Below are 14,842 nucleotides of genomic sequence, written 5' to 3'. Positions count from 1 at the left end.
GGGAGGTGTCATTAAACGTAAGCTTACCGAGAGGTGAGGGCGAGTAGGGCCGGGAGCTTCCAGTGGAGAGGCGGCGGCCCACAGTCTGAGGGACGTCTGCGGAGCTCGGAGACCCCGAGCCCACCTTGGGAAAACCCATTGGACTGGTGTTAGATCGCCTCACTGTGCCAGATCTGAAAAACACAAGCATGAATCTTTAATTATACAAAACAGACATGAAGTAACAGTCTAAGCCAGTCTTCCTTTGGCTCATTTCATCTTGTGGCAGTTTGCAAACATTTGTTTGGCTGCTGAGACGACTCACGACAGCTGAAAGTTGGCAGTTTTCAGTCCGATACTAAACTGTGTAGTCTACTCAGTCGTCTAAACATGAATATCACATCATCAGCTCGTTACACATTCATGGTGCTTCGTGTGATGACACAGATACCCCACATCATCATATCTGTCAAATGTGGGTAATATGTTTTGGTGGTACAGCTGTATGTTCCTCGCTGCACTTATGAAACCACGAAGGCAGGACGAATGTCTGCAGGGCTGAAAGAAATAGTGATTCCATGCAATGCAACTGGTAAACTGCAAAACATAAAACACAGAATGTTTTTTAAAATTAAATGAATATCTTTTAAATTTGCACAGTCGTTTTTTTGGAAAAACAACTGACACGATTCTCATCCTTGTATTAAAAGAATCTTTGTGGTGATTCTTTATCACACGTGTTAATCATGCACGTTAAAGTGAAACATTACAGTTTGACTGTCCTGTGGTTAAAACATAAACGAACACCTGAAATTCACCTGCATACGTTGTTCACGTAAATTGTGCTAAGAAAACTCAAAAAGCATCAACCTTTCATCAGCTGCCTCCTCTGCACTCCCCACCTAATATTAGCATTTGTGTGCACTGTTCTGCTGCTAATACAGAGGAAAATGAATCCACAGATGAGGAGGAATGTAACTAATGTTGCTCCTGCAGTGAGAACAATAACACTAACCATCTGACTCTGAGCTGAAGATTTGAATTTGTCTCTGACACTTTGTTCAGCATTACGGGAGGAATTTCACTGGCAAAGTAAGTAAACCACCAGACGAACGAAATTCTACAGAGAAGCTAACATAATAAACTTCTAATAACAGAGCCATTAGCAATGCCACAGTGAGTAGCTCCACATATTTGATTTGGCAGATTTTTACGCGGGATGCCCTTCCTGACATAACCCCAGAGGGATCTGTGTCTCCTCCCAGGATCCGATCGAGGACCTTTCCCTTGTTAGGCGAATATGTAAACCACTACACTATCATGTAACTAGTTTCCCTGAGAAACAACGTGCCATCCCTTCTCTTCTGTCTTCACGTGAAACTGTCAACAAACCCCTCAGTAAGGCCATAAACTCAAGCAGGCAGTTGACTGATGTAATTTCAGTGAAACCTTATGGCTGATGAAATAGTTGTGGTGAGTTAAGCATTCCTCTGCAGTTCATCATTGCCACTCGATAAGTTGACTGAGCAATCCCAGCAGAGTCCTTACCTGGGGGAGCTGTAGAGTGTGGTGTTCGGGCTACTGGACAGATTCTGCTTGATGCGCTGGTAGTTGCGAACCTGCGTAGGAACTGGAATGGGGGTGGTCTCAGCCCGCGGGGACACCATAGGCGTCTGTCCTGGGGTGGGCTGTGGCTGCCTGGAGGGGACGAAGTGAGAAAGGAGCGTCGTTAGCCAATGTGTTTGAAGTTGCTGCTGCTTGCTTGTTTGCGTGAAGTTGTCTGGAGTTTCAATTGTCATGGTAAGTCCAAAAGTTACAGCTTGTGAACTTTCACAGCCCTGAGGTCTTTGTTTACGCTCAGATGGAGGCAGGTTGGGGAAGTTCAGTTTTAGCCCAGCCTCTCAGGGACAGAGGCTTCCATGTAAACACAGGCAAGACCAATCAGCTTCAGACTTCACTCTGCTTGGGGCAGGACTACATGTAGGGGCAGCCAATAGCACGCATGAGGGCGGTCCTCTGCTGTACAGACACGGGAGGGGAAGTGCATTTACATTCTTTTATCATTCCAGAGGAGACAAAATGTTCTGAGCGTAAGGTAATGACACCTAAACAGGGCCTTTAAAAAAAACATCCTATATGTTCTTAATGTTTTTTAAAGGTGACACGAGTTAGAAACCCGTTATGTAATAATGAAAGCCTGGAAGGGTCCATAAGGGAGGGAGGGAGGAGGACACGTGAGGCTGGACTAGTCCAGACAAAGAACCCGAGAGCAGCTGCTTTGTGGCATATCTGCAGTTCTGAGAAATAAACACTAGCACGTGCTGCACCACTAGCATGTGAGGTAATGAGCCTTGTTGAAGCGATCCATTTTCTCTAAGCTGCTAAAAGCTTTACTGAGCCTGGCCATTGTTAATATGGAGAAAGGTGTTGCGTGCTGCTGTTATTGGCTTTAAAAAGGAGAAAGAACATTTGGTCAGTGAACAGCTGCTCTTCAAAAAGAGCCAAGAGTAGAAAGAGAGCGAGGCTGTATCTTCAAACTCAGCTGCGTCTCCGACGACCTGGTTTTTAAACCATGTCAGCATCTAAAAAGTGTCCTCATTCATCACCATCACTTGCTTTGTCTGTTTTTTTACAGTAACAATATCTCTACACGCTCCTCTCGCTACCCCCAGGGTCCACACTCCCTTCCTGTGCCACCTTTCATCCTTTCTCTGGACTCCAATTCAGGACAAAGAAAACAGGATAAACAAGGCTTTGGTTTTGGAGAGTGTGCCTGCTGTTTCCAAATTGCTAGGGACAACTACTGCAATGAAATGAAAATTGGTTCTTCCTGTGTGTCAATGATTAACTCATTTATGTAAGCACTGAAGACTTATTGTTAAGGGGAAAAACAAAACCATGAGAACAGTAGAGGGAGGGAGTAAAGCTGGCAGCAGAGGGTGTTAGAGGGGCACAGCACAGAATAGACACATAGGAAGCTGAAATGGAGCAAGTGTGAGCAAAACGGGAACAGAGAGTAGTGAGGACCGTTGGCTTGGAGCTGGTTACACATGAAAAACAGGAAAGTAGGGAGACGAAGTGCAAAGCATTGGGGAAGGACAGGGGCACGAGAAAGTAGTCACAGAGAGCAAGCAAATGTATGCAAAATACTACACAAGGTAGTATTTAACTCTCATATTAACCTTTAACTTGAATTTTGGGTCTGTATTCAATCAAAATACTTACGGGTTTTACCATCTATCTATCCTGCTGAGTTTGAAGTTGTCTGCATTAACAGTGTTAGGCTAAAATGTGTGCTCCATTTACCAGGGTTTCTCCCCAGGGTGGCTGCTGCTTGCACCACTCTGCATGCAGGGGGAGGGGCATACACACACACTGGTGCTCAGCTGTCTGTAGGGTCAAATGGTGATTACAGACAACCTGAGATGCCACGGCTGTAGTAGCTGTTCATGTTAAACGTTCAAGCCTGCCTGATGGCTGCATTGCATCGCAAAGTCTGTGTGAATGAGTCCATGCAGTCACAAAACCACCGGCAGAGATGTGCACACCTGCAGAATGTAGAAACTGTGCGTAAGAGGCTCGGAAAAGCATTCGTGTCAGCATCGCTCAGAAGACAAACAAGTGCTGCTCGCCTGGGGTGTTTTCCCAGACAGCGTTAGGGGTACGCTGCATGCCTGCCGCAGTAATCAGGTCTAACATGGGCAGTGAAACTGAACTCAGCTTTCTATAAGATTGACTTCACCAAACATTCTTGATGACTAGTTGCAAACAGCTAACTGATGATTTGTTAGAACATCTGTTACAAACATGGTTTATTTGAAGAGTTTCAGTCAGTTTTCAGCACAGAAACAGCGTGAAGGTTACAAATGATCTGGCCTCTGACTGCGCACTCATGTCTGTGCTCGTCCTGCTAGCCCTCAGTGCAGCTTTTGATTTGGGGACCATAAATTTTGATTACAGAGATTGGAGCACGCCACAGAGATTTATAGGTACTTATAGGTACTGCACTCCAATGGTTTGAATTCTATCTAATAGACTCCAATTTGTTCATGTAAATGGGGAGTCGTGATCCATGCTACACATGCTTTGCTTGGGCAGTATCATCAAAAACTAGTATTTATTAGTTCTAGGCTGGACAAGTCAGTCATTATTTATCAGGCTGTCCTAAAATCTCCTTGAGAGTACAGGACAGAACTGGACAGGGACTAGAAAGACAGAGCATATCCCCCATACTGGCTTCTCTTCTCTGCCTCCCTGTTAAACGCAGAATCAAATTCAAGATCAATTTAAGAGTATTTTAAAGTAGAATGGGAGGCAGAGCCTTTAGCTTTCAGGCCCATCTTCTGTGAAACCAGCTCCCAGTTTGGATTTGGTAGACAGACACCGTCTCTGCTTTTAAGATCAGGCTCCAAACTTCCCTTTTGGATAAAGCATATAGTTAAGACTGGATCAGGTGACCCTGAACCCTAATCCCAATAATGCCTTGAGGCACCTGTTGTTGTGATTTGACGCTATATAAATGCAATTAAATTAATAAGGAACTTAATCAAACTAAACTGAATTAATGAATCAGTGTGGGGTTGTGTGCAATTTAATACAACATCACAGGTATCACAGGTAGGACAAGGAAGTCTGAATGTATTTCAATATGGACTATCACATTACTGCAGTAAGAAAAACACCAGCTGATCAAAGGGAATAAACTTAGGAAGCCTATGGAAGGCCAAAAGGAGATGAAAGCCGTGTCAACGGCAGTGTGAGAGTGTGTTTGTGTACAGTACTTACTATAATAAGAACAATATTTATTCCATAAACTGTGTTTGCGTGTGTTAAAAAAATGCAAGAGAGGTTTGGGGACTCTTATTCGAATACACACAGTCCTCTCTGTGGGTCTGGTGCTGTTTTTAGCACAGCACCACCATGTTGTCTGGCTCGGTATCTTCTTTGTAACCGATTAATCACGAAGAGCTGGTAGTGGGCAGGAGCGTTCAGTCAAGATAAATAAATCGGCACCATTTAGGGGTTACCCAGGATAAAGCTGGAAGCAGGCTGTTTGTCAAGTGCTCACAGAAATAGTGATACAAAGAAAGAAAGTAAGCCCTGCTGACACAAAAATAGATCATATTAAAATGGATAATATGAGCATTCAAACATGTCTTTGTGTGAAACAGTCTGACTCATCGTGACACACTCCTATTGTCCTGAAAATATCCAATTCACAGCCCACAAACGGTGCCTGGTGGCTTAGTGACGCTGGGCTGCATTCAAAGCATCTCCAACATCCAGTGAGGTAACAGCCTTTTTTATGAATCACACTTAACTGTTGTTAAACAAAACAAATAATTACTGAAAAAAACAGATGTGGCGTGTCAGCCCTACCACAGCTATGTCTGGAAAAACTCCATTCACCTCAATGTGGCCAACTCTAACCCAGCTCATCTTTTACATGCCACCTGCAGTCAACAGGGGTTTAACATTATAGGGCACAGAATTCTGGTAGCAGCAAACCACCTGTCATCTAAATGGGGAGCAAGCACACAAACAGCAATGGGTAGTGAAAGTCAAAGCTGAGTGTGAGTCTGCTGTGGCTGCTCTTTGGTGGCTCATTACTCTCTGCAGTACTTCAAATTGATCCACTGTTTGGTCCAAGTCTCTCTCTGCAGACACACTTTGCTAGTTCTGCTCTTCGGGCTATGTGCATACAGCAACACACGACAAGTGCCAAACTTGCTGACAGAAGCAGAAGTCATTTATGGTGAACTTTCAGTTCTCTCTTTAGAACTGCATTTTCTTTTTCGGCTGATAATTATTTTGGTAAGGTCAGAAAATTCAACCTAACTTAAGCAGAATGTGTTGCACAGCCTCGTACTCACCCTCCACACATGAGAAACTCGCTGGATGCCCGACGACCCGGTCCCATTGGTTGGTCATCTGAGGATGAGGAAAAAAGGAAAGAAAACAATCATTAACACACACACACACAATGTCTGTGAAGGTTCTCAGTCATCCAGGTCATCGTAGTCTAGGAGAAGCTTCTTCAGTTAAAGAAGGATGAGAGGTGAAACGCCTTCAAGCAACTTAAAGAAGTCCAGACGCTTTTGTTTCCAAGCTCCTTAGACTAAACACACAATGTTGTTGTACAGCAGTTACAAACAGAGGTGAGCAGTCTCTCGGTTTTCTGATGAAGAGTTGAGACATTTTTAACCAAACAGAACTAGTCTAATAAAAGTCCAGTGAGCTCTGATAAATTCCTGACCGTTACATCCTAATGGGGTTTTTAAACGACTCGAGGGTTTGAGTAAACGGAACATTTAACACATTATTCTTTGGACAATTCTAACTCACACTATTACTGTCTGAAATGTAAAATGTTGTAGATTTACGAGTAGTCTTAGGAATAGTTTCTTTTTTCTATTAACAAAAACCCCCAAAACAAAACAAAATCTTAAGGAAATATCAGGTGTGCTGGAGTTTGGTTTACACCAGAGTTGCACTGTAGACTACATGGTGCGACATGCTGGTGCTACAGCTGTCATTACTATAGCATAGGTTAGCAATTCCCATAAAAGCTGTGATTTGGTCAGCTGTTATATTGAGATCACACGTGAAGCACATAACTCACACTGGTGTAGTTGCTGGAGTCTTGGAGCATTTTATACTCTACAATTAACTAATGGGAGAACCACTTCAGTCTACAATATAACAAGTGGTCTATGTCAGTCACCTTCAATTAATGAGTACATACTTCTGATACACAGTAAATAAAGACTGAGTTCAGTTTGCATGTGTTACAGCCTGGCAGTCCCTCCAGCTGATACCATGAAGTCACCACATGGTCTGCACACAGATCCATGGATATATGTATAGATTCCTTTAAAATTACAGATAATGGAATGGTGCTGAAGTTATGTCTTTGATGTTAAATTATCATTTATCGTCGAATTAAATGATAATGTAGCTCAGGCTGAAATAGGCAGTTTGCAGTACTATGGCAAAGTTTACAGTGATGGACTCTGGTGCACTGCTAGGTTAGGTCCTGGGTAGACACACAGATATTATAAAAGAGACATAGCACTGAAAGTACTGAACTTTATGGGAGCAGCAAAGTAAAGTAAAAATCAAGCACAAATATAACTTTCCTGGAAAAAGCTAAAGCTTACATTATTTTGGGGGCCATTTTTAGGCAGTTTATTATTATTTTATTATTTATTATTTTATTAAACATTTGGTACATGATGTTTTTATGTTCCAATCACCATTAAAAGTCATTTTAGATAATGCATCATAAAATGTGAGTCATTAATTTAAGCAGGTCTTTAGTTCTACCTCAGTACTAGCGGTTGAAAAGAAGACATGACGGCTAATATAATGAAGACATTAAGATGCAAGTTAGGTGTAAATATAGACAGGTGTTGGCACTTACAGCTGTCAGCAGAGATGTGGGGCACCAGGACAAAGTCGTCCGTGTCACAAGAAGAGTTCTTACTGCTGGTGCTTCCTGCAGACTCTTTGGACAGCTGCAGGAAGTTGGGCGGACCGAGTGGAGGGGATGACAGACCATCCTCTGCTAGAGTCTGCATGTCTGGCAGAGACTGTTCACATGCAGAGAGAGTATGGGAGAGGAGGGGGAGGAAGTATAAATTGTAGTGAGGCTCCTGACTGATCCCATTAAGTCTTCCAAGCAGGGCAGCGCTGACTGTCAAACTAATCTCGTTACATTGTTACAGAGAACACTGCTGAGAAATCTCTCCTTTCCTCCTGCTGCAGTGACATGAAGAGATTGCTATAACTAGCGGAAGATGTAACCGCAGCAGCACTCACGCTAGCAGTATTCAAAGGCAGCACACACGAGGACCTAAAAATAAGGCTGAAGTGTTTTTACACAGGATCTGTGCATTTCCCAGACAAATCCATGTGATACATGTGATCAAACTCACAGGAGGAGAGCTGTAGCGGATACATGGGGAGCTGCCACAGGAGCTGTCTGTCACAGGATTGGAGGTGATGGGCACAGGAACTGGACACGCTGAGGGGGGAAACTCACCATTAATCATGGTTTCAAGTTGATGAGGCGTGGATGTGCTGTAGACTCTGACCTTTGTGCTTACATTTTTTAATGGTGGATGACGACTCCAAGAAAGGGTGGCTGAAAAATGTGTCTGAGAGAGAGATGGATAGGTAAGTGAGAAACAGCACGATATACCCCATCTTTCTTACTCTTCCCCTCCTGCTGCATCAGAACCAGCCGACTCACACAGATTCATTTTCATTCTTAAAGTTGCTGTCAAAGCTCAGAGTCAAGTTTTCATTTTTACAAACACTGAAATCCCAATTAGGCTGTTAGTTTTTTCCCAGTCGTTACTCATCAATATGTTTTATTTATTTATCTAGATTCTCCATCTTTCTAACTTTGAATCTGTGGACAGTCGTGCAGCTGTCCAGCCAGTGGTCCAAGGAAAAGCTGTGATTGGCTGTCAGGTGTTGAAATCATTTCTTAAGTTTTGCCTTGTATTAGTGGAACATTTTTAATCTTGGTTTATCCTGTTCATTTAATCGTAGGAAACCAAAAATCGTGATTTGTATTGAAATTCAACTGACTTTGTAGCCCTGGTAAACAGTGGAATAAAGTGTCTCACTGTGCACAGTATCCTTATTTAAACCCTACACAGTTTAACACACTTTATACTGAAATTAGAGGAAAAGTATGGAAAGCACCACTACTGAAAGACTGTGATGTCAGTACGTACCAAAGTCCATTCTGTCCTTCTGATTCCTCTGCAGCAGCCCAAGCAAAAGATCGCTCAGCTGTGGGGACGTCTCCCTCGGGATGCTGGGTAGTAAGAGTATGGAAACATCAACACTTTGTTTCTCTCAGGGTGCATATCAGCTGTGCAGTGCATTCTGAGGCACGTCAGACAATGCAATGGGTGCACTGTAGCTTATAGGATTGTTACTGTTAATCACGTACGTATTACAAAGTCAGTACTGTTAGTCTGCCAGTTTGGATACAGCTTGACAGACCATTTGAAAACTGACCTGCAGGTAGCACTAAGTAACTGAAGTCAGAACTTCTACTCCTCCACGGCTCCATCATTCGCTATGGATCTCTGGCTCTCTCCCACAGCTTGTGTTTTTGCCCTCTTCCTCCTCTCAGACAGACCCTCCCTGAGCCTGGTGCTGACACAGGTGTCTTCCTTTTAAAAGGGAGTTTTTCCTTCCCACTGTCACCAAAGTGCTTGCTCATAGGGGGCCATATGATTGTTGGGGTTTCCTCTGTATTATTGTAGGGTCTATACCTTACAATATAAAGCACGTTGAGGCACCCGTGGGTGTGATTTAGTGTTATATAACTGAAACTAAATTGAATATACACCTTAATTTAAAACTGAATTAGTTCTTTTCAGCCTATGCTGCTATTCAAAGCATACAAGTAGTTCAAATATGTCAGAATTGGGGGTGTAACACCTGACAGAACACCACCTTCATGCCCCAAACCATGTCCTGGATGAAACAACAGACGCCTCGGCACCAAAGCTGTGCCTTCAAAGCCGACTTGAATTCTTTCCTACCACTCAAAGCCAGTCTCAGCTTCTTCCTCAGCTCTGTGCAGCATCCTTTAATCCTTTCCTCTGCCTTCACTCGCTTCCTTTTCTTCATGTTCACCTGTGTCCTCCTCTCTTATGTTGGTCTTATATGGTCTTCCCTTTTCTTAAGTCACATGTTCACCACAATCCACAGCAACAGCAAATAACACCATACCTACACAGTTTCTGTTCCTAAAAACTATACTGTATAGTCCCATTTTCAACTAGACAGGTATAAGCCACCAACTTCAAAACATAATCTTCAGGTATTATGTGTCACTTGTATCCTGTTAAATCTATTGATCTATTTGAAAGAAACAGACTGATTGCACATATTTATTATGCATCTCGTGTCTGAGGCTACGGTGTGAAGGTGACTTACATGGGTTGCAGATTCTTGTTCTTCTCATAAAACATCCGTAGGTCTTGGGGACTGTTGGCCTGAAAATATAAGTTGAGAAATAAGACGCACAGTCGCAAACACCGACAGGTCCACGCGTTATTGGTTTGTTGTGCACACTGTTAACCTGGAATGGTGGCTTTCCAACCAGACACTGGTAGATAACCGTCCCTATGCTCCACAGGTCAGCCTTGGCGTCATAGTTCTGGGACATGATGACTTCTGGGGCCTGAGAGAGAACAGGTCACGAGCCAAGAACCACAACACAGAGTTATATGTAACAAACCGAGCAGACAGATCTTTTTTAAAGCTGACACACAGAAAATATAGAGAATAAAACACACTGACCATGTACATGGGGGACCCACACAGTGTAGCTGCCATCATGTTGCTGTGGAGGTACCGTGCAAAGCCAAAGTCAGCTGTAGAACGGAGACATGAAGCACACGTGTTGTTATCACCAGTAACACAAACCACTATTGTTGGATGAAGAATGAATGGAGACGCCCTGCACTCCAAACAGAGCTCGTACTGTGGTGTATAACAACACAACACTGCTACTCATCATCATGGCTGCATTACTTTTATAAAAACTTTCTGAATTTATAACATATTGATTTAAACTTAACCTCTGGCCACTGTAAATGACACGAAGCGAAACAATGATAGGTCTGTACACGCTTCCAAAATGTAGTTATGAGAAAACTACGCTGCACGTAACTTAATAACTGATAGTAACTGACATTCTTCTTCCATTACCAATTTTGATGCGGATGCCACTGATGTTGGACTTCTTGCGACCCACGTATGACAGCAGGATGTTCTGTGGTTTCAGATCACGGTGAATAATGCCTTTGCTGTTGAGGATGCGCATGGCAGCAGCAATCTGCTGTAGAAAGACCCTCAGTGTATCCTCTCTCAGCGTCCCCTTAGCTTAAACAAAAAAGACCACAGTAGTCAGGATCCAGTTCAATGTTTTTCCTCAAGGAGCATTTATGTAGCAAAAATGTTCATTAAGCTGCATCTATGTCAAATTCTCGCTTTGTTTTCAATTCAAAATTCTTTGAGTGCCATGTTTCGCTCATGTTCCTGCTAATGAAAAATGTTCATTACTGTTAAGACATAAAGTCATAAAAACTCTGTGGGCATAGATAATCTGCTCTCTGCCCAGCACAGCGGATCGACTTCTAACATGAAAAGTTGTGTAAACTGTAGAATAATTTACTAGAGATTATGCAATTTAAATGGCTGTTACCTACGCAGTGTTCACAGCAGCACTCCAATAATAAGAACACAATCACATAAGGTGCCCAGTGTAACGTAGCGCTCTGCCCACAAAGGTTTCAATTTCACAACCACTAGTGTTACTCAAGCAAGGCTCCTGGATCACGGATCCACAGAAGGGTCTGACCGTGACCCATGCTGCAAAAAGCACCACGCAGGCAGGTACGTCATGCAAAGGTACAGTGATAAGAACAGTTCCAGCAGCACAATCAGTGTTTTTATGGGACAGAGGTGTAAACACATGTTCTTATCTAATCAAGGTGCCGTCGACTCGGAGGATTTGATTCTAGAAGCTGACCTGGTTTTAACCCTGTGAAACTATTCACAGAAACAGTGTGTTGGACACCAACACCTACATCAAATAAGCCGAGGTCACAGTTTGCTTGTTTAAATGAACCTGTCCTGTCCGGGTGTCCGGGCTGAGTGTTTCAGCAAAGTTGTTCAGTAAGCCAACAACACTTTATCCTAAGTCAGGGGTGGGCAACTCCAGGCCTCGAGGGCCGGTGTCCTGCAGGCTTTATATCTCACCCTGGGTCAACACACCTGAATCAAATGATTAGTTCATTACCAGGCCTCTGGAGAACTTCAAGACATGCTGAGGAGGTCGTTTAGCCATTTAAATCAGCTGCGTTGGATCAAGGACACATCTAAAACCTGCAGGACACCGGCCCTCGAGGCCTGGAGGTCCACCCTCCCCGGTGTACACAGTGGTCTCAAACAACAGCCTTGATGTCATTGCAGATGTGATTTTTTTTAAGCCCAAACCTTTGAGATCAATTCTGAAGATGACTTCAGTATATGCATTTAAACCTTGTGACATTTTTACAATATTTCCATGTAATTCTTAAATCAGTGTTTTGCTACACGAGTAAAACTTACTGTAAATATTCAACAGTAAAAAACAAAAGTTGAGAATTATTTTGATTAATTGCTTATTTGACTATCATAGCAACAACACTGCTCGCTTTAACATTGTTTATTTTCAACATGGGTTTGAAAACAATCTGATTTTGCTTTCATTTATATTTCATACAGAGCCCAAGTTTTTGGTTGTGGTCACAGATCCAAGGCTGTTAGCTTAAAGTGTGTAACCTGCGTCATCCAAAATGCAAACACAAACATGAAACTTGACTGTCTGGTTTTTCTCATGTGCAGCTTCAGATTCTTGTCAGGGTGGCACATCCTGCTCTCATGACAATCCCCCACCCACACCCCCACCCTCAACTTCACAACTGACCTGGTAAACTTCACACTTCCTTTATTTTCTTTGCTTTACGAGCAGACATGCTGATATGATACACCACTGCATGCACACATAATCATAATATCAACAGTTACATTAGCTACTTTGTTTTGATGAACAATAATAGGTGTGTGGGGCAGACAGATGCTTACCTTGCAGGTAGTCTGCAAGATCACCTCCGTTACAGTACTGTGTGTGCAAAGACAGACAAACACCATCAGCAACAATTACATTCAGTTTCAACAAGTTGATTGGCTCCTTATGCATATACATGTGCCTCGGCATGCTTTTATTTTAATCCTAGTCCAGATTACTGCAGGTTTATTAGTTAACCTGCTAAATGTCTTAAAGGTTACCAGTGCTGACAACTCCACTTGAGAGAAATGATTTCTCATGAGTGAAAAGAAGAAGGGGCAGATGAGACTGCAGCCGTGAGTTAAAGGAAAGGGCTATAATACTCTGTTATGAGAAAAGCTGAGAAAAAAACTGATCTAGGATCTGCTTCCATTTAATCTGTGAGCTCCAGGTACAGACGGTTGGTGATCAAAAAGCTTCCCTGCTCTGATCTGTAGTGGAGGGATGACACAATCCTTCGAAAAGCTGCATCTTGATGCTGTAACAGTGGAAGCCAACCCATAACGCATTTTAAAGCAATTGGCTTGCCTCCAGCAGAGGATAAACAGGGGCTGACTTTACATCATGTTCAGTGGAGCTTCACAGACTAACATTGTCCTGAAATACCCCACAGGGGTTTAGTTGACTTGACTCTCAAATCATCATAAGTGTAAACTCGACTGTGGGAAGATCCTGCGCTTCCAGAGGCTGTTTGTTTTCTGAATGGAAAGCTGGATTTCAACCAGAAAAGTCATCAGCCATTACTACTGGAAGAGAGAGATGGGCAACTTGGTTAACCATGACTATCTGTGACTAGATATCAGCTGAACAACATAAGGCTAGTATGGTTTTTAAACTTATTTAGTAGTTCTTATCTCCTTTTACTTTAATCCCAACAAAGTATACGATGTAATTAATGTAACGTAACAATTCCATACACTGGCCAACCTAACAACTGAAGCCTGGGTCTAAAAACATCTAAAATATGCACTCAAACGCTTTAGTGTAACAACAACAAGCACCATGTGCTAATGAAGGTAAACATATCACAAACCAACTCTATAGAGAGACTTGCACTGGTGGATTTTGGTCAGTTGACATTCAAACTGTAGAACTTTATTTGTTCATTTGATGAGCATCAGACATGTCGCCTGTATCGCTTACACAGATGCTTTTATTTGTTTCATCTGTGTAGGCAGGTCTTTTAAAAGACAAACAAAAAACACTAATATAAATATACCAGAGCAGTTTTCAAAGATATGTCTGCTGCTGAATGAACAAAGAAATATTCAGTGTTCTGACAGCTTCACTGTTTATATTATCCCCTCCAGACTCGGGGTTCAGTGAATACAATGCTCTCTTCATTGGGACTGCATCTGGCACATTTGCTTGGGGCCTATGGTTAATGTTTCCAATACCAGAACAAGACGAGGTTTCTCCACCCAAACAAAACACGAGGGCACAGCTCCAATTTGGCCAGGGCAAGTTCATACTTAACATTCCAGCGAGGGCCTGATGATCCGGTGGTGCTTATTCCTTCTTAAGGATGGAAGTTGGAAATATATCCATAAGAATTAATTAGCAAAGCTCCACCAATCTTCAGCTAGTGCCAGCTCTGAAAATTTTCATACATATGATGACAAACCCCCAGACAAGCTGGAGGAGGTGGCTGGGGAGAGGAAGGTCTGGGCTTCTCTGCTTGGGCTGCTGCCCCCGCGACCCGGCCCCGGATAAGCGGAAGAAAATGGACGACAAAACTGTTATGTCAACATCCTCAGAGTAATGTAACCTCGCTGTAGGACAAACAAAGTCACGTTTCTAACAATGTAATGTCCTAAAAACTCCAAAGCAAGATTTTAAGCCAAGGCAGATCTGATTCTTAGAAAAGAGGCTTGTTGTCAGAGAGAACCCTGAGATGGTTTGTTTTCTATCCTGCAGCCAGCCGAGTGTTGCAACACAAGTGCAGAAAGTTGGAGACCGTGTACAGAGTGAGGTCATCAGGAGGTTAAGAGAAAAAAAGGCAGCAACAACAGAACATTAGTGAAGCCTACGCCAGCACAGAGGGAAAGAGCACATGCTGACATCTGGCCATAAATCATTACTGTGTTTAAAAAACACATATGTTCCAACTATCTACAGTGTCATGTTTCTATACTTACCTCCATGACCAGGAAAACAAAGTTGGGCGTTTCCTGGAAAAGAGGAGACACAGAATCTGTTACAGCAGCCATTTATCCT

At 42.8% G+C, this 14,842-nt stretch overlaps 1 protein-coding gene across 1 annotated transcript in view; it reads right to left on the bottom strand.

Moving 5' to 3' along the window:
- Nucleotides 1-14,842, bottom strand: part of ulk2 (unc-51 like autophagy activating kinase 2) — a 33,690-nt gene that overhangs the window by 5,800 nt on the left and 13,048 nt on the right. The window contains exons 4-16 of the mRNA XM_026193337.2: nt 14,764-14,796; nt 12,643-12,679; nt 10,723-10,896; nt 10,312-10,385; nt 10,091-10,192; nt 9,946-10,004; nt 8,727-8,809; nt 8,088-8,138; nt 7,917-8,005; nt 7,403-7,571; nt 5,853-5,910; nt 1,528-1,677; nt 28-173 (exon numbers count right to left, since the gene is read on the bottom strand). Coding sequence (XP_026049122.1) covers nt 28-173; nt 1,528-1,677; nt 5,853-5,910; nt 7,403-7,571; nt 7,917-8,005; nt 8,088-8,138; nt 8,727-8,809; nt 9,946-10,004; nt 10,091-10,192; nt 10,312-10,385; nt 10,723-10,896; nt 12,643-12,679; nt 14,764-14,796 — 1,225 coding nt within the window. The remainder of the gene's footprint in view (nt 1-27; nt 174-1,527; nt 1,678-5,852; nt 5,911-7,402; nt 7,572-7,916; nt 8,006-8,087; nt 8,139-8,726; nt 8,810-9,945; nt 10,005-10,090; nt 10,193-10,311; nt 10,386-10,722; nt 10,897-12,642; nt 12,680-14,763; nt 14,797-14,842) is intronic.

This window comes from Astatotilapia calliptera, chromosome 14, assembly GCF_964374335.1.
Source record: "Astatotilapia calliptera chromosome 14, fAstCal68.1, whole genome shotgun sequence".
Taxonomy (NCBI): domain Eukaryota; kingdom Metazoa; phylum Chordata; class Actinopteri; order Cichliformes; family Cichlidae; genus Astatotilapia; species Astatotilapia calliptera.
The sequence above is the reverse complement of the archived record's forward strand: the minus strand, read 5'-3'. Positions and strand labels throughout refer to the sequence as shown.